Source organism: Barbus barbus (assembly GCF_936440315.1).
Source record: "Barbus barbus genome assembly, chromosome: 32".
Taxonomy (NCBI): domain Eukaryota; kingdom Metazoa; phylum Chordata; class Actinopteri; order Cypriniformes; family Cyprinidae; genus Barbus; species Barbus barbus.
In genome coordinates, this window is record NC_136760.1 from 15,955,886 (window position 1) to 15,980,407 (window position 24,522).

The following is a 24,522-nucleotide window of genomic DNA, read 5'->3' on the forward strand; positions in this document are numbered from 1 at the left end:
GTAATAGTGTGAATGGTTTTCCTTAAGGAAATATGGTCTGGTCAGACTGTCAAAATGGCAAAAAAAAAAAAAAAAAGCAATGACCAGTACAAATCAAATGAATCAATGCAGATTAGATTAATTCAAGAGTTAGTTTACCCAAAAATGTGTAATTCTGTCAATAATTACTCACCCTCATGTCGTTCCAAACCCGTAAGACCTCTGTTCATCTTCGGAACACAAATTAAGAGTTTTTTGATGAATTCTGAGAGCTCTCTGACTCTCCCATAGACAGCAATGTTATTAACTCAATCTAGGTCCAGAAACGTAGCGAGGACATTGGTAAAATAATCCATGTGACAGCAGGGGTTCAACCGTGATTGTTTACGAAGATACAAGATTACTTTTTGTGCGCCAAGAAGAAGAAAAAAAAGACTTTATTCAATTATTCATTGCTGTCTATGGGAGGGTCAGAGAGCTCTCAGAATTGTCTTCCGAAGTTGAAAGGAGGTCTTACGTGTTTGGAACGACATGAGGGTGAGTAATTAATGACAGAATTTTTGGGTGAACTATCCCTTTAACATAAGTGCTCAGGAGCCAACAACTCAAATTTCTCAAGAACAGAAATTCAATAAGTGTCTCATGTCATGTCAAGGAATTTTACGGTTGTACTGAAATTGTGTGTCTTATGAGAAGAGGACGTCTCTTGTCTCTATAAAAACTAACAGCTGTGTTAAAAAAATATGGAGAGTATTTCTCTAATTGAAAATATTTCAATATGTATTATACATCACAGAACACAATCACAGAGATGATTCTGTAATGGCCTGATTTTTATATCTTTTAAGTACAAAGCATGCTGTGTTTTCATGATGAACTGTGCGCGCAGTTTCTTGTTGTTCTACCTGCTCAGCGCACTTGTTCTGAGGGTTCCTGTTAAGAAATGTTCAGTAGCGTCTCGCCACGTTGCCAGCCTTGGGAATTGTGGGCTATTTTTAGATCCTAACGTCTTCAGCAGCTGTTAAACAATGAAAATTCATAGTATAACTGCTCAATTTGTACGCTCATCATGTGTTTCACTCTAGGTGCTTAAGTGAAACTGCTTATTCTGAATGCATGTCGTATGAACATGCTCTCATTTCTGACTGTCTCTGTAAGATCTTTGAGATTTTTCAGGTGACATTTTGGCTGTAGGTGATTTGGGTGAATCCTCAGGCAAAATCTAAATTGCTGAGACACTTTCAGTAAGCTAGTTTGGATTGAAGTTTGTGGATCTTTTTGCTGTCATATTGAGGTTTTATGTACATCACAGTCTTAAGAGGCATTCACAACAAAAATTGACGTCTTAATTTGAAAGTTTGGAGGCGTTTTCCCCCCACTACTGTCACTAAACATCATTAAACTCTCATTGATTTTTTTTTTTTTTTTCTTTGACTCTTTCACCCCTATGAACAGAGTCTTCGATTGCCACAGAGAAGCCTTCCTCACTCACACCCTCCTCTTCCTCTGCTGCTGTATCTGGCTTAAGTGTGGCCAACTCTGCCAGCGCCGCCTCGGGCTCTACAGTTCCAGTTTCTCCGGTGATGCAGTCTCCTGCTCCGCCCACTCTTCTCCAAGACCCCTCCCTCTTACGTCAGCTCCTCCCTGCTTTGCAAACTGCCCTGCAGCTTAACAATGCCAGTGTAGACATGGCCAAGATCAATGAAGGTAAGTGTATTGAATCTTAGTGAATAGAATCAGTTGTGGACCACTGTTTGCAGATGTTTTTATACAAAACATTATAGGGACAGTCCCTCTTGAGGAACCTGAGGTTCTGCTGTAATGGTGGTTACCACCTTTGAACCTTACTACACCACTATAACTTCAATGTGGTGTTAGCAAGCATTCGGTTTGCAGCTTTATTCTAGTTGGGTTTCTTGTACCACTCAAGCGGGGATATAATTGCTTGTTACATACTTGTGCATGCTGGGCTTGCGTCAGCTTTTCCTCTCTTAACTTTACATCTTAGGCATGAATCATAGCTTTGCTGCTTTCTGGACATGGCCTGTGTGAATTGGCATTTTTGAGCGTGTCATTGCTTCTTACTTTCCATCACTGGCCACATTTGCAAACTATGATGCACAGTTACAAACTGATTCTCCTAGCCAGAACCAGGGTGAACGAGAATTGCCATCCAGAATGTCTGAATGAATTTTGGCCAGTCTGCGCTTGCACCACTGCATATGGCTAATGTGTGTAAACGGTGAAATGCAAAAGTTTGCATGATCCAGTGCCAGGGCTGCTGCATCATTCTTTTAAGTGCATTAATATTGGATTCAAACTAGTTGCAGGGAACGTTTCCTCTGGTTTAGCCTCTGGTATGCTTTGCTTAAAGGTGTTTGAGTTCAAGTAGATTATGAATGTTGTCTTAAAGGGGACATCGGATGCCCATTTTTCACAAGTTGCTATGATTCTTTAGGGTCTTAATGAAAAGTCTGACACATTTTGGTTAATTTCACAGTGGTAGTGTAAAGCAACATCCTTTTTACCTTGTCTAAAAGAGCTCTGTTCACAGCGACCCCTTTCAGTGCATGGCCCTTTAAATGATATAGAGCTACTGCTCACCCTGCCCCTGCATTCTTATTCAAGCTGTTATAACTGCTCAAAAACAATTTAAAATGCATTTGTAAATAGCGATTTTTATAATTATAGGGTAGTTGTGTACACACACATTTAAGTTCAAACACCATGTAAAAGTGAATTTTGCATCCGATGTCCCCTTTACTTTACTTTTACTTTTAGTAATTTAGCAGACCTTTAATGATGCACAAGTTCTAAATCACTCCACTTTAGGTTGATTGTAACATTGTCTGACCTAGGATGTAAGTACAAGGATGTAACACAAACACACACAAATGCTACTGAAAAAGTTTAAATACACTGATGAAAAGTTTAGGGTAAGATTTATTTTTTTCCAGAAAATATGCATCAAGTTAATCAAAAGTAGCAGTAAAGAAGTTGCATTGTTACAGAAAATCTATTTTAAATAAATGCTGTTTGAACTTTATCCAAGAATCCCAAAATCTCAGTTTCCACAGAAATATTAAGCAGTATGACTGTTTTCAACATTGATCATAAGACATGTTTCTTGAGCACCAAATCAGCATTAGAATATTTTCTGAAGAATCTGGAGTGATGGCTGCTGAAAATTTAGCTTTTCTATTACAGGAATAAATTTTAAATAGAGAAATTTGATTTTACATTACAAATAGAGAAGTTATTTTATGTTAGTTCTTTATAGTTTACTGTAGTTTTCTAACTGCTCACCAGTGACTGAAAAGACAAGAGCTTAATGTTAACAAAGCATTCAGTAAAGAGTGTTTTTCCTGCAGACTCTGATTTCAATGTTAGTTTTCTTTTCTTTTTGACTGCTTCCTGTCTTCACCTTTTGTCCTTGCTTTCTTGCTTCATTCTGTGTGTTCTGTGTCTCTGTAGTTCTCACGGCTGCAGTAACTCAGGCTTCGCTGCAGTCCATGCTCCATAAGATCCTGACTGCTGGTCCGTCTGCCTTCAACATCACAACTCTGCTCTCCCAGGCTACTCAACTGTCCAACCAAGGTACATACACACACTCTGCTATCTCTCTCGTGCTACCTTTTACTTTCAAACCTGCTGTGTTTATTTTATTTGTGCTACAATGCCATCCAAATTATGTCTTGACGCATGTGGTTAAGGTTGGCTCTGTTTTGTGACCTGATTTTGAACTTCATAACTTGAGCTCATGGTTTTGATTTGTTTTTGGCGTGAGCTTTGTGTTGCCGACTCATGTCAGCTGTAGGGTTCTGAGTCAGCTTCCTTGAGTTAGCAGATGGGGTTGGTAGCTTAGCGCACACACACACACAGACTTGGCTGCTGCTGTCTGAGCAGATAATGGTGGGCCTCAAAAATGATTTCTGGTTTGAACTCAAGTAGCTCTCTATATAGAGAGTTAGAGAGTCGGACTCGTAATCCAAAGGTTGCAGGTTCGAGTCTTGGGCCGGCAGGGATTGTAGGTGGGGGGAGTGAATGTACAGCGCTCTCTCCACCCTCAGTGCCACGACTTAGGTGCTCTTGAGCAAGGCACCGAACCCCCAACTACTCCCCGGGCGCCGCAGCATTGGCTGCCTACTGCTCCAGGTGTATGTTCACTACTGTGTGTACACTTGAATGGGTTAAATGCAGAGCACAAATTCTGAGTATGGGTCACCATACTTGGCCACACACCACTTCCCTTTCCCCCCTTTCCCTATATGGATTTGTCATGCAGCATCTGTTACTTGGCAATATCTAAATTACATGTTTAATTGCATGTTCACAATAAATGATAGGCTGTTTTTTTGTTTTGCATATCAAGTCAGTGGTTTCCATAGGATTTTTGTGAGACTGTGGTGGTGAATCTCAGACCATCAAGATTTAATAAAAAAATGTTAATTTTAAGTTAAATGCACCAGTTTGGTACATATTAAGAGCAAAGTTAAGAACTCCAACCGTTTTTCAGTCTCGAGTAAACAGATAAAAAAAAAAAAAAAAAACTTCTGCATTGATTTGTGCCTGGACATTAAAGTGTACTCTAACCTCTTTAGTTGTGATGATTTCTCAGTCCAAATTACATTTACACTGGTGTTCTTAGAAGGCAAAACAATTTGAATGAATTGGTTAATATTTATTATTATTATTATTATTAAAAACTGCAAAGTTACTAGGATATTAATAGGAAGCTCTTTTTTTTTTTTGGTTCTTTGATTTGCTGTGGCAATTTTTAGTACTGTCCTGCATGTATAAATTTGCATACTGCAATATAGATGATACAGCAAATCATCAATCAGTCTATCGAATGACACTTAATATTGTTTCCACAGTGTGTGAATTTTATATGAAATGGCTTCAGACCTATTCTGGCATTAATTTTCAGATATTGCATAATGTAGTCCAAGGATAAAATTACAAACTAGAAGAAAATAATCAACACAACTTTTCTTACTAATGCACATGAAAGTAATGTGTACACAACTCTGCATGTATAAAGGCTTTTGCTTTCCCCCCAAATTTATTCAGTGATGGCCAAAAAGTTACTGTTAAAAGGTACTGTTAAATGTTTTAGGCACTTTTGTAAAAATGCTGTAAAATGAGGGTGCTGTCAAAAATAATGTCATAAATAGCTTTTCTTTATCAATTAACTTCTATTAACTAAATTAACTCAACATTTGGTGTGACCATCCTTTGCGTTCGAAGCAGCTTTTGCTCTAGGTGCACTTGCACATAGTTTTTCAGATAGCTTTGCAGGTAGGTTTCTTGAAGCATCTTGGAGAAGTTGCCACAGTTCTTCTGGATTTAGTCTGTCTCCGTTTGTTCTGTTTCATGTCATTCCAGACAGACTGATGATGATGATGATGATGATGAGATCAGATCTCAGTGTGGAGCACTGGCTGTTGTCAGAAAATCTCACTGGATTATTACAATTTAATGGCAAAATGAATGTTTGGAAATGTGAACTGATATTTCCTACTGACACTCACAGCGAAAGATAGAAATAACTGACTTGAAACCATTTTTTTTAGCTGGTGAAAATACCAGCTTCATTTCAGCTTCATTTTAGTGTTTTGAATAGTTTGTTAACGTTACCACAAATTATAGCTTGAAATCAGAGCCAGAACCACATTTGTTGACCAAGTACATGCCTGTTGTGATTAGACAATCTATTTATCTCATCTGTCTTCTCTCTTTTTGTCCTGTGAAGTAGCCCAGCAGTCCAGCCAGTCTCCGATGTCTCTGACGTCAGACGCTTCCTCTCCTCGGTCGTATGTGTCTCCTAGAATCAGCACACCGCAGACCAACACAGCCTCCCTCAAACCCCCCCTCAGCACCACGCCAGTCTCCTCACAGACAAAGGTATGCTGTCAAATGAGATGACAGATGTCAGAAATGAAAGTATGGTTTTGTAACACTTTCTCCCTGTCTTTCTCAGATAAATGCTATGACGGTTAAGTCCAGTTCTCTCCCTCCACCTTCGTCCCAGCAGTCCCTCCCCACAGACAAACATCACGACAACTGCAACTCTCCACGGACTCTGCAGAGACAGAGGTAACTTCAGACATTTGAAAATAACTGAACGGATTCCTCAACTTTCTAAATAAAAAATAATTGTGCAAAATAAGTTTAATATAGGCTTATGGGTACTGAACTGCTTGAAGTATGCCTCCGCAGCCATATTTGTAGCTCAAAGTGGCTTGTTTTGTGGTGTTTTACTGCCATCTTCTGGCTGTTTGTGATATTGCTGATTTTGATGTTCTAGGTAAGATCACGTTAAATTAATGGATTTGCACGTAAAAGTAGCTGTTTCTTAAATCAGAAAGACATTGACCCATCCACTGTGTGTTATATGCAGCAGTCAGAGAAGTCCGTCTCCAGGTCCAAACCACATGGGCAGTAACAGCAGTAGTAATAATGGTGGTGGTGGTGGTGGTCAAGGACCAGGTATAGTCAGCGGAGCAATGCCCCCGGGCTCAGTACCTGCTGGCACAGCTTCAGGCAGAGCAACATGTTCCTTTACACCCACGCTGGCCGCACACTTCAATGAGAACCTCATCAAACATGTGCAAGGGTGGCCTGCGGAGCACGTGGAGAAACAGGTATGGAAACATTAATTGTTTTTTTGTGAATAATTCATACTTTTATTCAGCAAGGATGCAATAAGTTGATCAAAAGTAACAGACTTTTATAATGAAGATTTTTATTTCAAATAAATGCTGTTAAGTGGCTTTAACTACTTGCGTTTACATTAATAATTTGGTACAATGCACTTATTGTGTATGTGTTTTTACATTGTACTTATTTAAAAAAAAAAAGCCTGCATGCAATTAGATCTATAATTAATTTCTGTAATTAGTTATAATTACACTGGTGATCCATCCCTTACACCTTAACCCACCCTTAAACCTACCCATACCGCCAAACCTGTCCCTAACCTTACCCGTATCAAGTTCAGTAGCAGCAGAAGTGTTTTGCAATTCAATATGAACACTAAGTACATTGTACTTATTTTTTGATGTGAAGTAATATGAAGTACATAGTATTTGAGGCTACTTAATATAAAGTTGTACAGGTTTGACAAATATGAAGCAGCAACGTTTTCAACATTGATAACAAAAAAGCATTTCTTGTGCAGCAAATCAACATATTAGAATGATTGAGGATCACGTGACACTGAAGACTGAAATAATGGCTGCTGAAAAGTCAGCTTTGCTGTCACAGGAGTAAATGAGTTTTAAAATATAAAAAGTTATTTCAAATTGTAATATTTTACATTGTTGTTTTTACTTTATCTTTAGTGAAATAAATGCTACCTTGATGGCTATAAGAGACTTCAAAAGCATTAAAAAAATCGTACCGACTACTACCGTTTATGGCTCAAAAAGTTGGGGAAAAAAAGCAAATAAAGAAACTGTGGAAAACAAAATGCAGTTTCTAGTTCTCTTAGTACTGATCATCTGATAACTCAAGGGGTATTAACAGGGTCTCAGAAGACCTTTCGGGAAAAGGTTAGCACCATATACAGCCTCAATGGACAAAAACACACAGCACTGAACTGTATTCATTAAGCATTGGGCATGGCATCACTGGCATCCACCTGTCTTGCATTGCTAACAATTTGCATACGGCTCTCCCTTCCAGGCCTCGCGGTTACGTGAAGAGGCTCACACCATGGGCAGCATCTACATGTCAGAGAACTGCACAGAGCTGAAGAACCTGCGCTCACTGGTGCGAGTGTGCGAGATCCAGGCCACATTGCGCGAGCAGAGGTCCACACTATTCACTTTCTTATATACCAGAGCATGTGACTCCCATGTACTAACATATACAATGTACTAACTTGACTCTCGTTTTGTTTTTCTTGACAGGATACTGTTTTTGAGACAACAAATTAAAGAACTTGAAAAGTTGAAGAATCAAAATTCCTTCATGGTTTGAGGAACTCTGGGTTTGCGATGTGGTCTTGAAACAGGAGGAGAGAGGGATAGTTGAATGAGTGGGCAAAACCCATTTTGTGCGCGTGGAACCCTGGAGAACCAAAGTTCTGTTGCGTTCTGCTCTGGGCCCAGTCTTACATTAAACAAGCTGCAGCGAGGTCTTGCTTTGGACCGAGCTTGGGTGGGTGGGGGGTGGGGAGAGGGCGGCAGAGAGGTTTTCGGAGGAGCTGCCCTCGCCCTGTCCCTGTACATGTAGATTATTTGTAGATGTTATTTCCATGTTGTAAATATATTTTGTAGATGAAGCCATGGGAAGCCATGCCTATCAAAGCTTTTGACATCCAAACGTTAAACTAATCAGCACCAAGGCAGACTGGGATCTCAAGTGCCCTCATTGCCACCATATGTAAAACTCTTGACTGCAGATTTTTAAATGACATTAAAAAAATAAGAAGAAAACAAACGCTCTTCAGATATACGATCGGTGAACCATTGCCTTGAGCATGTACCAGACCTGCATGGAAAAGGTGGGCTAGTCGACCGGGACATTTAACAAGGACGATGACGTATACAACTCTTTTTCTTCTCACAACTGTGCACACGTATCCACCGGTTCATTTTTCTCTTGCTACATATGAAAAAATGTAGTAATGCTACATGGTTTATTGGTTAGTTTACCTGTTTCTTTCTCTGGTTGCACTATAATGGTTTCATTCCCTCACCCCATGCCTTTTGAGGGGGTTTACATCATGTTTGTCCACAATGGTTCAGTGGTCTCCTACCTGCCCCTAATGGCCCAGCGATATGCCCATGGTCAACTCCAGTGCCTGCTTACGTGATGGAGTGAATGTGAGCAAGAATGAAAGGAGAGAAAGAGAATCATTCATCTCATTCCCCTCCCTCACCTCCTTTAGCAGGAGATGAAGACTGGTTGTTAGCCGGAATCCCCTTTTGCTTTTCTCTTAATCTTTCCAGGTTATCTTTTTTTCTTTTAATTTCTTTTCTGTACCCTTGTTTAAAAAAAAGAAAAGAAAACTGTACTTTAAAAAAAAAAAGGAAAAAATAAGTTGCTGTGGCAACTTGCTTTAAAAACCAGAGTTCATTCCTATGTACAGTAATAATGAAGTTAAAGTTTTATTAAAGTTGCAGTGATTACTAGTCTATCAGATATGTTGTATTCATAAATTATTACCACACATTTTCCTTTGTACCCTGATTGGATGGAATGGGGGGGGGGGGGGGGTGCTACTGGAAAACCGAGGGTCAGCCAAGGACTGGACATCACCAACCCTGTTACACCAGGGTGAGGGCAGGGTCACCTGGGGTCAGAAGGTCAAATGTGAAATGTATGTATTGTAATAAACATTCTAAACTAAACATTTGTTTGTTAGTATTCTCTCAGTATGTCTTGGTTTCTTTGGAGTTTACTACAAAACATTTAATTTAGGCAAAACATTAGCATAAAAGTTAGGTTGTACACTTTGGTTTACATTAAGCATATCAGTTGATATTGGATATTTTAAATGTTCATGTTCTTTACCTTTATTTTCACATTTAGATTATGTTTGCTGTCATCTACCACTCTTCATCTTTAAAAAGAATTTAATAGCACTTTAAAAGCAGATCTCAAAAGAATATTTATTGTTCATACAGAGTTGACAACTAAAACTATTAATGGGTTCATTTAAAAATATAATATAGACTTGGCAAAAATTGGTAATGCTTCTAGGCACAAACTTAAATATTAAAATGACTACAACTAATGAAAATAAATAGAAATATTGAGAAAACATATATGACCAGCCTGTAACCAAGTTAATAAAATTCTAAATATTAATACTATAAATAATACAGGAATAACACTTGTACTGTAAATTATGATGTGATGCCTCACTTTGCGTGTGGCATTTAATTAACATGAAATTTTAAAGTTAGTTTATCTAGATAAAATAGTAAACTAGTAAAACGTACAAGATTTTAATATACTTTTGGGGGAAGTTTCCCGCTGTTATGACAACTAGGAGTCAGTGTTTGCAGATTACAGGTTTGTTAATATTTGCTGTCTTTGTCCTAACAAGACGAATTTATTTGGTTTTCCGTTCTAAACGGCATCAGATCTGGACAGAAGTTACCTGGCCTGTGTTCTACGTCTGTCCTGATAATTCATCTGAAGGCCTACCCATGGATTTTAAAAAAAAAAGAGAGATTATACTTTAAAATATAAAAACATACAGTAAATTTACTAAAAAAAAATGTCATACTGCTTTTTGTGAAGTGGACTGGTCAAAAAGAAACGAGGAGTTGGAACAGATATGGCCTTTAAATGCCTCTCGACTAATAAAACCAACCAGTTCTAAGCAGATTTCCCTATAGGACTCAGATGTGCCTCAGTTTGAGGTCTTGAGATGTGAAGAGTTGGTTATGTGAGCATGCTGAGTAACTCGACATCAAATGTTCTATGATTTCATAAACATATTTATAACTCTCCTTTAAAGCATGACAAGGTTGGTGAAAGTCTAAAAATACGCTGATGATAGTTTGTTAGCTATTCTACTGGCATCTACTGCTAACCCAGACAGCAACATAGTTTTGGCCCACATCTGGCCCGTGTGAAATCCATGCGGGCCAGATGTGGGCCAACACAGCTTGCTGGCAGGGAATAAACTTCAACTGTAAAGGGAGAAAAACCCATGGCAGTTGGCGCTTGTTTATATTCCTTTTTATCGGTGTAGTGTAGTAGAGCTATTTCAAATTGTATAGTTTAAGGGTTGGGCCATTTCTATCAGATTTGATCAGCTGAGCCAAATTAGCATAAAGTGGCCCCTGTAATCATGTATATAAAGGGCCTAAAATTAACACTCGCCAAGTGCTAAATTAAAGAACAAAAGAAAAAGAGAAATCACTAGACTGCTCTAGTCGCTGATTAACTTTTGTAGCTGAATAAAGATTAATCTGTATAGTTTATGCATATATAATTTAGTTTATTTTGAAGATTGTTTTAAAATCACTTCATATTTCAGAGCCTATTAAATGTAAAAAATAATGGCTTTCAATTATACTGTAATGTTGAATGGCTATAATTAATAGGTAAAATTGATGGAAAATGCATTTAATAGAGACACCAGTAGCAGTATTGGTATTAATGCTTCATTATTAATAGGCTACTTTGTAAAAAGATGCCATTAAAAACATATTTAAAATATACTATCTTTATGTTGTTTCTCCATTCATTTAGAGGTTCAATGTGAAATTACGACAATATAAATATGTGATTAATCATGATTAATTACAGAGAAATGTGTTTTTACTTTTTTAAATCAATTGACAAGACCGCACTAATGTTAACCTTTTATAGATTTTAAATTTCAATTTAATTTCTAATTTTATAGGTCCCCCAGAAAGAGTTTGAGATGGCGCCCACCCCCTTCAAATTTTCATTTCGATAATCCGGCCCTCAAATGTTTGTTTTTTCTTGTAAGTAAAGTAAAGGACAAATTAAAAACATTGTAAATATGTTTAGTCATTGTAGTTGTAATAAATGCCAGTTTTTGCAAAAAGAGTTTCATGGCCAGTAAAAATGGTTTCATGGCCATTGGCAGGTGTGGCAAAAAGTTAGTTTTAGACCCTGTGTATATATGATCCTTTCATGTGCTAGCAAATGTCAGTACAGTTTCTTCACCAATTCTCACTGTTTTGGTAAGTGATTGCTTTGGAACCCTGAACATGGACACAAGAGGGCAGCACCTGATCACTCAAACAGAAAGACTTTGAAATGTTAATTAACAGAATTTTATTACAAACATGTTTGCCTAAAAAAAGTAAAAAAATAAATAAAGTTGTTGGCCGACTTAACTACCTTAACTACTCTACGAAAAACGTCCCATTTGCTAAATGATTGTAATGTGCATGAGAACATTTAGACTGATATTGGCTTATTATGAAAGTCATGATTACTGTATTCCAGATCATCTCGTGATTCCTCATAATTAGGAGAACAAATTGTTCTTTGGAGTGATTTACTGCTGAATAGTCATTATTCATAGCGAAATTACTAAACATTAAAGGTAATGTTCTGAATTAGCTATAGGTGGGTCAAATGAACAACGATAGAAAAATGTAGGTTTTTCTTCAAACAGCTCACCGGAGCATTAGAAGTATCGGCAGTTTCTCAGATGAGTCTGTGGAGGTGTGAATCTCGCCATTTGAAGGGAGGACTGGTTTTGAACTGGCGCCTCTGTGAAATTACCAACAATTAGGATAATTGCTGTCAATCCGGTCATTTCTGTAGGTCTCTGAATGTGTCCCCTGAAGCGGAGTGGCTTGTCTTTAGCCTTTGACACTGAATCGATGGCCGTCTATCAGATGTGAGCGTCTCCCAGTCTGTCTCTCATCATCAAACACTTCCCTGTCCCTGCACCACTGCCGTCCGTCACTATACCTTTCGAAATAATAAACCACAGCAAATTACACACACATGCACACACACACACACACACACACACACACACACACACACATGTTGGTTTTTGTGGTTTATGGGGACTCTCCATAGGCGTAATGGTTTTTATACTGAACAAACTGTGTGTGCTATTGCCCTACACCAACTATATATATATATGCACACACACACACACACTACACAAGCACACGCACACGCACACACTATATATATATATATATACTGTATATATATATATATATATATATATATATATATATATATATATATATATTGTGTGTGTGTGTGTGTGTGTGTGTGTGTGTGTGTGTGTGTGTGTGTGTGTGTGCGTGTGTGTACAAAATCTGTTTTGATTTAGTTAATCAGCCTATTATAATTAATATCCATTAAACTTGCCTCAAAAAATTAATAATGAAATAAATAAAAGCATATAAGCATATTACATCTGAACAACATGTTAACATCTAACGTTTCCAACAAAGGGATCTGGCGATTTTTGAAATTAATGCTGTTATGAATTTGTTAGATTAAAAAAAAAAAAAAAATCATAAACGCCCAGTTTTATTTAAAAGAAAAGGGTGTAGGGGCAAAAATTGTAACCCCAAAATTGTGACATCTAAATGATTTTTTTATCAAGTCAATTACATCTTTAACCTTTTCACTTTTCAAGTAAATAAATAAAGAGAGAGAGAGATACACAAAATATTATACGCAACAAAATAGTTAAATGCACAAAAGTTATGTAGTTTAAATAAGCCGCATTAGCCTGTAACCTCACAGATTTTCATGCAGATTTTTCATATCAATGACATATGATTTTTTTAACCAAAAAGTTGTTTAATTAGCCTATGAATTTAGTTTTATTTCAAAATGATTAAAATAAAAGACATTGTAGCCTACTTTTGATGGGTGTGTCTAAATGTTTGTATAAATAGCCTACTGCATCACTTGGTTATATTTGTAGAAAATGTATTTGTTTATTTATGGTTCAAGGTTGCCCGAAATGCCTTCAATTGTGAAGCACATGCCCTGACCAAAGTGCTCACATTAGGGCGGGTAGGGCAGTTGAGATATCGATCGTTGTGCTCTGTGTGTTTTGCATGGGATTGTCTGGGGGGTAATTGAGTGTCACTGTCTGTCTGTGTCGTCTCGCTGGCGCCATGTGCCTCTTTGGATTGCTAATTTCTCTAACCGACCCGCCTACATCCACTCTCTAGTGCAGGCCAGCAGTATCCACCTCCAGCAGCCTGGGAAACACTGTCATACAGCTGACAAAGCACTGAAACAGAGTTTAACGCGTTTCTCAAAAATAAATAAATAAAATAAAATCCATTATTAATTCTATCCTCAGGGACAAACATTAAGATCTTAATGATTTTGATAGGGATCTTTAAATCTTAAATCTAAGGTTTTTGTTTCATAACCAGCCACACCAGCTCCCATTTTAATAACCATTATGCTATTATAATTTTTTTCTTGCTACCTGCCTCATCATGCGAGTCTGTCTCAGCATCTGTAGGCGGAATTGTATGACCGCTGCGTGAACCAATACCAATGCCAATAGGACGGTGTATGCAAATGAACCAGCAAAGCAGACCAATAAACGTTCGTGTGGGCGTGGCAACACTGCTCCCAAAAGTGATCCAGTGAAACTTCCCCGGCCAGTGAGCCGCTGCTCCATGATCGAAGATAGTTGTCCAAATCTAATTTCTTTTGGATTTTTCTTTGTATTATTTCACGAATCCGTTTTGTGTGTATATATTCGTGTTTCCTGTATGACGGATTGGTTTGGTTACGCACAAGGAATGTTTTTGTAGTTCTGATCTCAGCAGTTGGTCTCTGATGGAGCAAGACACAGCCTTTCTGTTCCCGTTTGTTTTTGGATACAGCGAGGTTCACAGATCCCTGGGAATGCAGTAATCAATGTAGGACACATGTAACACGTCCTCAAACCATTCGGAGGGTCCTGCCACAGGAAAAGCAGTTGTAAATGGATCGCCTTGTTTCTCTCTGGTTTCAGCTGGAACTCGTTGCGATGGCTGTTCTTCTCACGAAAGGTAAGACTCAGATGATGTCGTCGTTTCTAAAAGTGCATGCACAAAACTTAACAGTCCTTATATATACATTTCTCAACTTGTTTGCTGAAGAAAAAATATGTCTCAACGCGTGGCTACAATTTTATTTAACGCTAACAATACGTAAACAATTATAAAACGTTTATTTCATTCTTAAAAACTGTGCGCTAACGACCTTTATTTATAACTTTATCTGCATTTGGCTTCAGTCGTCCATTTTCAAATCTAGCGTTTCATAAATAGTTTCAGTAGGGAGAAAAAAAAGACAAGAAGAAGAAGAAGAAGAATTCGAGCTTAAGCCTGTTCCAGTTTAAAATGTGTTGCTAAAGTCTGGTTGACCCGCTAAGATGTTTCCAAAAAACATCTTAATCTATTTTGGCTGGTCTAAGGTCGTCTAATAATGCTTTATAAACCAGCTATATTATTTTCTGGGCATTTGTTAAACTTTAATTTGCAAGTGCTATGGTTAGTTTCTATGCATTATTAAATAAGCATCACCATCAGAGATCAAATAAATAATAAACTCATTTAGCCTATCTGATAAGAAGAACTTACACTAATGAGATGACCTGTAACTTCAGCTTTGGACAGTGTACACAAGCAGCTTACAACAACATAAAGGCCGTGTTTATTTGTGTTCGTGTCATGTGTTTTGTTTCACATGCACGCGCAGTGGTAGTTTGGCGATTGGTATTAATGATGAACTGAAATGGCCTGCAGTTTAACAGCAATATACAAACGCGAAATGTTAAACAATCAATACTTTGCGTGTTCTTTCACGTTTTTCATCTGTATGACTTTCTTTGGCGCACAAAATTAGATATTAAGCAGAGTGACAGTTCCAGTCACCATTCGCCTTCATTGTATTAATAAAAGATGCAATAAAAATGAACCGCGACTGATGGCTGTCGGTCCTCAACATCTCCTTTTGTGTTCTACAGATAAAAGAAGGCCATACAGTTATAAAACAACACGAGTGCGAGTAAATGAAAGAATTTTCATTTTTGGGTGAACTGTCCCTTTAAAAGTTATCCTTCGACTTAATGCCAGGGTCTCACCCCCCTTTACAAGTTTCCATTTGGGTTGAAAGAAATTGACTTTGGCAAACAAAGCACTAATTATAAGCTACACGGTTCCTGTTTTATAAGACAGACTAAAATGATCCCTAACTAAAAGTTAAACAGAAATTGCCACATATTAGTGTTCTGACACAAACACTAGTCACAGTGCTGTGTTAGTCCTGTCTCTTTTTGCCTTCCTCTAGCCTAACATGTAAGTTGTTAAGTTTTAGTTGCTCATTTTCCCAAACATAGTCTTTGGTAAAGTGAAGAATGCTATCCTGGTAATAAAAAGTTAACCAGTACTTGAAATCTTAGTAATAAACAGTTTAATTCTCTAATAAAATGCTCAATTTCTGTTGGAATGGATGTGATGGGAATTTCAGCGTTCCCACGCAACACCAGGCAAGTTTTTAGTTGCAGTTGTTGGTTCTGGTCTAAAATGCTAACAGAATTAGTGTCAAGAATCCTTGGAAAGTTCAGAGTTTCCTGGAAGTACATCAGGACTGTTGTTTAATGATTTAATATATCCAAGATGGTGCATTAATGTCAGTGATATCAATTATTACAAACCTTTTCTGACTTTTCTGTTTTGCAGGAGAGATCAGGTGCTACTGTGATGCACCGCACTGCGTTGCCACTGGATACATGTGTAAATCGGAGCTCAATGCTTGCTTCACCAAGGTCCTGGACCCACTAAACACAAACTCACCTCTAACACACGGCTGTGTAGATACGCTATTAAACTCAGCAGACGTGTGCTCCAGCAAAAATGTGGATGTTTCCAGTGGAAGCTCCTCTCCTGTAGAGTGTTGTCATGATGATATGTGTAACTACAGAGGTTTGCATGACCTCACGCACCCTCGAGGTGATTCGACAGGTAAGATACACAAATTTGGCTAAAAGCAAAAGCTGTATGAATAGATTGTATTGTATGTTAGCTGTTTGTTTTACGGTTTAAAGAGATAGATCATCCAAAAATGAAAACATTTTACTTGTCATTCCGATCTGTATGTCCGACTTTCTCCTGTGGAACATAAACATATTTTTTTTAAATATATTTTTTGGTCCTTACAATGAAAGTCAGTGGAGTCCTTTCGTTGTTAACCTTTATAAGATTTCCTATTTTAGTACGGACCATCGGGTATTTAATAGGACACAGTGATTCCTTTTATACGTTGATATTTTTTTATCTAATCGAAGTAGGTTACTATCTTTACTGATGTCTGACGTCAATCCTGTGCAAACAGGACCCTTGTGACACATACTTTAGTATCAAACATACACGTGCACACACATTGACTTTTACTGTTCTCACGGCTCCAAACTGCAGGCTGATATTTAATGGTTTCCAGTGCAGCGCGAGTTTGCAGGTAACCGTCAGTTTACCTTTTAGCACTTGGATTCAGATCACATACTTTTTATTGCACGTGGATCATGAAACGTTCCCACTGTGCTGGAATGTGCTTCTCGCAGCGTCCTTTGACAGACGGCTCAAAGCACATAAATATAATCCTGTTTAATGAAAAAGGTGCGCTGAGATATTAAAAAGAGTGGAACAAGTATAAACGTAACACGTTAGTGTTAAACCTCATGCTGTTTTTTCATTCCCTAAGCTACAAATCTCACTTTGTTCTCACCATGCTCTCTCTCTCTATCTAGACCGATACTACAGCTCCAATCAGAACCTGATCACAAGGGTGCAAGAGTTAGCATCCGCTAAAGAGGTGTGGTTCCGGGCGGCAGTGATAGCGGTTCCCATCGCGGGTGGGCTTATCCTGGTTCTGCTGATTATGCTGGCCTTGCGAATGCTTCGTAGCGAAAACAAGCGTCTCCAGGCCCAGCGCCAACAGATGCTGTCTCGCCTGCATTACAGTTTTCATGGACACCACCACGCCAAGAAAGGCCACGTGGCCAAGTTGGACTTGGAATGCATGGTGCCGGTAACGGGACATGAGAACTGCTGTCTGGGCTGTGATAAGCTGCGGCAGACGGATTTGTGCACAGGAGGAGGAAGCGGAGGCGAACGTCTCCTATCTCTTGTGCACTGGGGGATGTACACGGGACATGGCAAGCTGGAGTTCGTATGACTACTCGGAGCTTCCTTGCTAGGGCACGAAAGGGTAACTGTGTAGTTTGCTGTCGTAATTTTATTATCATTCCCGCTCAGCGTGTTATTTTATTGTCTCCATGGAGAGCGAAGAAATTTCAAGGACGCAAATCTTTGTGTTTTCTCAAAAGAGCACTTTACTTGAATTAGAATGGCCGGTCACTGTGGGGCTGTGGTGAATATGAAAGGGGCGGGGCTAAGGACTGAAAGTCCCACCCCTTCCCTACCGAGCCATGTCCTGTGGATCCTGGAATGACACTGAAGACTGAAGGATTCGTAAAGACGGTCTTATTTTGCACATTTGTATAAAACGGACTAGATGACTATGGGATGTTTGGAAAGTTGCATTCGAAGCAGCTTTTTTGAAGAATTTTACACTGACACCAGGGTACAATAAGACTTGTTGTAGTCAAATTGTATGAATAAAGGAACCAATCTTGACTGTAACAAATCACATGCCTCTGCTTATGATTTCATTATCAAACACATTTGTGTAATTGTATCTTTACCTCTGTGTGTGTGTGTTTGTTGAGTGTTAAGGTCAGTCAGTAGCAGGGAAACTGACACAGGGGCCTTGTTCTAAAGTAGTGCCCTTCATCTGACTGCGTCATCTCTGAAACCCCTCCAAAAGGGACACATTACGTCTCTGGCTCTCTCGGCTGCTCTCTTGGGATTAATACTGGAGGTAGAGCGAGTATTTATTTAGTAAGTGAGGGAATGTCGGTAAGCTGTGAGTTCAGAGTCCTTCGCCTGCACTCGCTGAACACAGTAATTTGCTTGTATGCACTCTGGCTTGACATTACAATCCACAAATCACAGGCAGATTTGAGAACTGAGAAACTTTTTTGACCTACTTTGAAAATATGCATGCAGCTTATACACTAAAGTGTCCTTAAGACCAGCAGCAATTGCTAACATTCCTCTGTAATATTGTTCATTGCAGTGGACGTTTACAGCATAGGCTCCATGTGACAGCTCCTTCTCTTATTCAGAGGATTGTTGGTCAAATCGACTCAGAAACAAATAACATTCTTAAAATAATATTAACCCTTGTGCTGAAAATCCTTAACCTAATATGGTGTTCCGAGTCTTTTAAAAAATGCTTGTTAATCTCCTTATATATTATCACAAAATCTTGGTTTTCAGTCTCTTTGTCAACATATTTTCTTTCAATTAGCTCAGGTTTTGTATAATTTTTGGAACTGACAAATCAGGGTTCATTGAGATGAGTTTATGCACTTCAGTTTTGAGTGAAAAAACCTTTATTTGTGGATAATTTTGGCAATGTTTACTAAAAAACTGACATCTTAGAGCTTAGAATCAACAAGGGTTCAGTTATGTAATAACATTAGCATTTTTGGAAAATTAAATCTTCTCTAGGTCAAAATGACCACAAAACACAGCGTAAGGGTTAAAAGTTCTTTAAGTCATGAAATTAATTTTTCAAAGGCAAAAAAGTGCCGTAGGTTTATATAAAGTGGCTGCAGAGAGTATTTATTAATTACACGTAATGTCTGAATGCATTAGATAGCAAAATATAAACTATATTTGAAAGAAACAAAATTCAAGCACTGCAAAACACTTCACAAAAAGAAGTTAGATGTACAACAATAGAAATAATGTTCAAAAATTAAGACAAAGAAATTGTGACACTTTCTGGTTGTAAACCATTAGTGACACATGTGCATAGTTAATGTGATAAATGACACCTGGAAACACTTGGAAATATTTTAGTTAAAAGGCACTGCAATATTGGCTTTTAAAAGTGAACTTAGTTCTAAGAAAAAAAATTGAGGTCACAGTATATGAGCAGTTCCAAATGTGTGGGTTGAAAATTTATTTGCTGAATCACAGAACTTGAATTTAATTCAGTATATTTCCTTGATTTTGAAGATCTAGATTTATAATGTTTAAAAAATATCAAATCAAGTTTATTCAAAGCATTACAGAAAACTGTATTATAATAGAAAACTACACTGTAGAATTAACAAGTTTAAAAAAAGATTGAAAGCACATTCCTTCGAAAAGCTCTATAACAAAGCCATAAAGACATGATAATATAATACATTGAACTTAATTAATTTAATTGACTCAGTATTACCCTGTCCCTGACTAAAGCATGTTGTCCTGTCAGCAGCTTCCTCTCACGTCTGTTCTCTCTTTCTCTCTCCCACGTCACGTCTTAGCTGACCTTGCTGTATATCAGGACCCCAGGAATACGCCATTAGCTGGCACTTAACAGGCGCTAGCATTAGTGAGCTTAGCCTCCCCCTGGACTATTAGCGCTCGGTTAATGATAACAAAAGCCTGAGAGTTTGGACGAGCTAATGATCTCATTGTGTTCTCAGCTTCACTCTGGCCAATCACCTGCTTCTGAGATGAAATGTGCTTTACTTAAATGTGTCTCCAAATAATTTACTTAAATGTTACTGACTTATTGAATTTTTTTTTTAGTAATTGCAGTCATCTGGCTGTATTTACATTTTATTAAATGAAGAATCAGTGAATGCAGGTTGTTTTGAATGAGATGCTGTAACGCAGTTTGTTAAAAAAAAAACATAAAAGCAGCATGAGGTGTGTTTGCATCACTCATTGTCGTGGCAGTAGTCAGTCTGGCCGTTTGTATTAACATGCAAATTTAACAAGGGCACTGACTGAGCCTCCTTTACAAGCTTAATTTGTTTTGAATTGACGTCAAACTGCCATTGCTTTCTTCCTATTCAGCAGTGCAGCTTTATTGAGGCCTCCTCCCTATGTAGCCTCTGGACATAGTTCCTTCACATAGATAATATTCGATTTTAAAATGTAAATTATTTTGTGGCCTTGTGCCATTGTTAGAAACAATCTGATAATTACTGTATATCATTAGCCAAACAAGTTAGCTCATTTGATTACATCAGGTACATCCGTCAAACGCATGCATTTTCTTTGTCTTTGGAATTGTTCTGGATTGTCATAACCATCAAATCATTTATCATATTCACATATTTATACTTCTTCTCCTTACCTTGCTTGATTATTTATTAGTTCTACCAGTGAAATAAACCAGGCCACTCCCAACAAACAAGCACAACATGTCATCCCACATTGCTTATTTACGCAAGCAGAACTTGGAAGAAACCAGTTGTCATGGAAAGTCAAGTGACAGGCATGTACTGGACACAGAACCTAAATATTTGAACAACTCAAAGAGCCGAGAGACACGCTTTGAAGTTCACAAAACACAAACCGGAACGATGTCCTCATCTACCTCTCAACTCTAAACATTTACACAAATGTCAAGATTAGGTTTACATCTAAAAATAATAATGCAAATGTTTCTATCTATCTATCTATCTATCTATCTATCTATCTATCTATCTATCTATCTATCTATCTATCTATCTATCTATCTATCTATCTATCTATCTATCTATCTGTCTGTCTGTCTGTCTGTCTGTCTGTCTGTCTGTCTGTCTGTCTGTCTGTCTGTCTAAAAGTTTTCTAAAAATGGCAGTGACCCCACTCAGTGTCTCTGGACTAATGGAGCCAGGTTTATCTCAGTCAAGCTTAAGGGAGAGATTTTGGCCCCTGGGATCGAGTGTGTGGTGATACTGAAGAGATTGTGGAAGAAACTCCTTCAGAAATTCCTATAGATGAGATTGCACACATTTTACTTTCTCATATGATCGTCACTCAAGTTATGAGCATAAATTAAACTAACACCTTGCTCTAGTTTAAGATCTGACCTCACCTGGTTTTTAAGTCAGGATGTTTTCTTCAATCAGATTGTTGTGAAGATTTGGCAATACCGTGCGTCGAGTCTTTATAAATGTAGACACACTGCTAAAATGGTTGAAATTTCCTACAATGAATTTGAGTGGGAGGGAGAAAAGAAAATCATCAAAACAAAGGTGAGAATGGAAGAAAGAGTTCGAAAAAAAAAGCTAATGGTTGCGTGCATGCTTGAGACTAATAATGGATTTCACAGACAGAATTGGCTCCTGGCCCGAAGAGCCTCTTATCTTTTTTTTTCCTTCTCTTCTTTTTAAACTGTGACACACACCCTGGTTTGGCAGCCGTAGCCTGAGGCCTCCTGCAGAGATATAATGTTTGCGTATTGTGAGTGCAGAGCCCTGGATTACAGCACTGAAAGAAGAGCAGTCTGTGTCTCTCAGTCTTCTGTCTTTGCTACGCTGCCATTGAAAAGCGCCGACATGGATGCACCCCAGCACTTCCTTTTGGCCTTTAAATACATTTTTTCAAGAGGTTAATAACATGAAACTTGACTAAGCCCATTGACTAGGCTTGTTAACCATTCATATATTTTTATATTATTGATCATTACAGCAAGGGTGCATTAATGTGATCGAACAAGACAGCATTCATACAAAACATTTTTAGTCCAGTTCTATTCTTTTAAACTTTCTGTTAATCAAAGAATCCTGAAAAATTCATCATGTTTTCCACAAATATTTTAAAGGGATAGTTCACTCAAAAATTAAAATAAATTCAGTTATCATTTACCCTCAGGCTGTTCCAAACATGTAAGAGTTTCTTTCTTTTGAAAAATGTTTGGAATCAAACAATTGCCGGAAGCCATTGACTTTCATAGTATGCCATGAAAGTCATTGGCTGCCAAAAACTGTTTGGTTACCAACATTATTTAAAATATACAGTATATATTTATATATATATTTTTGTGTGTTGAACAGAATAGAGGGGTTCTAACAACATGAGGATGAGAAAATTATGACAAATTTTCAGTTTTAGATGAACTGTCCCTTCAAGCAGCATAACAGTTTTCAACACTGATCATTTATAAGACATGTTTCTTGAGAACCAAATCAGCAAATTAAATCATGTGCTGAAAATTCAGCTTTGCCATCACGGCAATAAATTACGGTAACACTTAGTATAAGGACCAATTCTCACAATGAACTAGTTGCTTATTAGCATAACATATTGGCTGTTTATTAGTGCTTATAAAGCACATATCCTGCATGACCATATTCTACATCCTAATACCTAAACTTAACAACTACCGTACCTTACCTTACCGTACCGTACTGTAACTATCAATAATCAGCAAATTAGGGGTTTATTGAGGCAAAAGTCATAGTTAATGGTTTGTTAATGGCAAGAATTGGACCTTAAAATAAAATGTGACCTAAATTACATTTTAAAATATATTAGATTAGAAAACATATGTAATAATAATTCACAAAATTACAGTTTTACTATATTTTTCATTGAATAAATGTTGCCTTGGTGAGCATGAGACTTCTTTCAAAAACATGAAAAAAATCAATGTTTGAATGGTTGCGTATATATAGTGTAAGATGTAATGGTTTAACTAAAAAGGGCTTCAGCAGCTGAGTATGTATGCTCATTTTATTCTGTGCCAGCTCTTGGTTTTGATCAAGATGAAAGCCCATGTTCCCATGGACGTGACCTTTCATGTGTGTCTTATCGAAACACTCTGCCAGAACTGTATATTACAGGTTGTAAAGGCAATTATCTCTTAGTCAGGCTGGTGATAACTGAAGAATGCCATGGGCCACACCTGTAACCACACCTCCTGAGCAATTATTTAAAGGGTGTGGTTACAGAGCGCCCTATATGACAATGAGTCTGCTGGCAACAGCTCCACTTCTGAGAGACATGTTTGCTGAAGTATTATGTCTTTTGACAAGGACTTAAAATCACTACGTTTTCATCATTGTGTTCAGCTCTGCTTTGAAAATAAATTGATAGCGTAACACCTTCGCCAGGTGTTTGAGTAGTCAGACTGAAAATTCAGCTTCAAACAGCACATAGAGACCTTCTATTAAAAATGAAATACACATAACCATTCAAACATTTGTGGTCAGTATGACTGGTGTTTTTGGAAGAGAAAAAGAAAGAAAACTTTTATTCAGCAAGAATGCATTAAAATGATTAAAAGTAACATTAAAAACATTTATAATGTTACAAAAGATTTCTATTTTAGATAAATACTGTTCTTTTCGACTTTCTAGTCATCAAAGAAAAAAAACATATCACTCTTTCTACCTTCGCCAGGTGTTTGAGTAGTCAGGCTTCATAGGTAGAGACAGAAAAAGCCTAAATGTTTTCTTAAAAATCATGTGTTTTTTAAATTATTATTTTAAATGCATTAGAAAGGTGAAATATAGTAATATATATATATATATATATATATATATATATATATATATAGTAAATAATAAATATAATTCAAAGGTTGTGCATGGTAGAAGAATCACTAAGCACTCAATCTCATCTTGCCATAAATCTGACTGACAAAATGACATCTGTTTGTATATTTTGGAGAACAACATCAATGCCACCACGTGTTGAGCTTCATCTGCTGAGAGGGAAGTGAATTATGACAGTCACTCTGCTTCGGTCCAAAACACAAGGGTTAAATGATTGATAATTATTCTTTTGAGATATTTTATGGCAGTTCTCTGGCTAATGTTAAACGACAGGGATTGTTTGAAAGTAGAGTCAGGCTCAACAGGAGCAGAGCAGATGCCCTGAGAGAGAATGAGTAATTGAACTAAATGTTGTAGCACAGATAGAAACACAACAATACAATAAGACAATATAATTCATTTAGCATCCTAAATCAAAGGTGAAATGCATACTCTTGCGCTAACAATACAATGATTTAGAATTGCTAACATTTAAATACTGATGACAAATTTGGGCCAGAGGTTCAAAAGGAGAAGGATAGGGTGAGTCCAAAAAAGCTGAGGAAGTGAGATAGGAAGAAATAGGAAGGACTGAAAGAAAGGTACCACGGGGAGTGGAGCTGTTTACTACAAGGTCAAGGTCCTAGTGACATGTTTACGAGTTCTCTTCGAGCAGCTAT

General features: G+C 37.6%; 2 protein-coding genes across 4 annotated transcripts in view; both read left to right on the forward strand.

Moving 5' to 3' along the window:
• The window catches only part of LOC306852336 (WW domain-containing adapter protein with coiled-coil), a 29,526-nt gene extending 20,182 nt beyond the window's left edge, over nt 1-9,344 (forward strand). For 2 of the 3 annotated variants that reach the window (XM_079389075.1, XM_079389076.1), the window contains exons 7-13: nt 1,435-1,686; nt 3,454-3,576; nt 5,735-5,886; nt 5,963-6,078; nt 6,383-6,626; nt 7,669-7,796; nt 7,896-9,344. In XM_079389075.1, the coding sequence (XP_079245201.1) occupies nt 1,435-1,686; nt 3,454-3,576; nt 5,735-5,886; nt 5,963-6,078; nt 6,383-6,626; nt 7,669-7,796; nt 7,896-7,965 (1,085 nt within the window). In that variant the 3' untranslated portion in view covers nt 7,966-9,344. The remainder of the gene's footprint in view (nt 1-1,434; nt 1,687-3,453; nt 3,577-5,734; nt 5,887-5,962; nt 6,079-6,382; nt 6,627-7,668; nt 7,797-7,895) is intronic. The other variant, XM_079389074.1, reaches the window with a different exon arrangement.
• Nucleotides 9,345-14,049: 4,705 nt separating this feature from the next.
• On the forward strand, nt 14,050-18,111 carry LOC306852227 (BMP and activin membrane-bound inhibitor homolog). The gene is made up of 3 exons (XM_079388932.1): nt 14,050-14,480; nt 16,155-16,436; nt 17,219-18,111. Exons 1-3 carry the CDS (start codon nt 14,414-14,416, stop codon nt 17,644-17,646), a joined length of 777 nt encoding a protein of 258 aa, XP_079245058.1. The 5' UTR covers nt 14,050-14,413; the 3' UTR covers nt 17,647-18,111.
• Nucleotides 18,112-24,522: the final 6,411 nt, after the last annotated feature.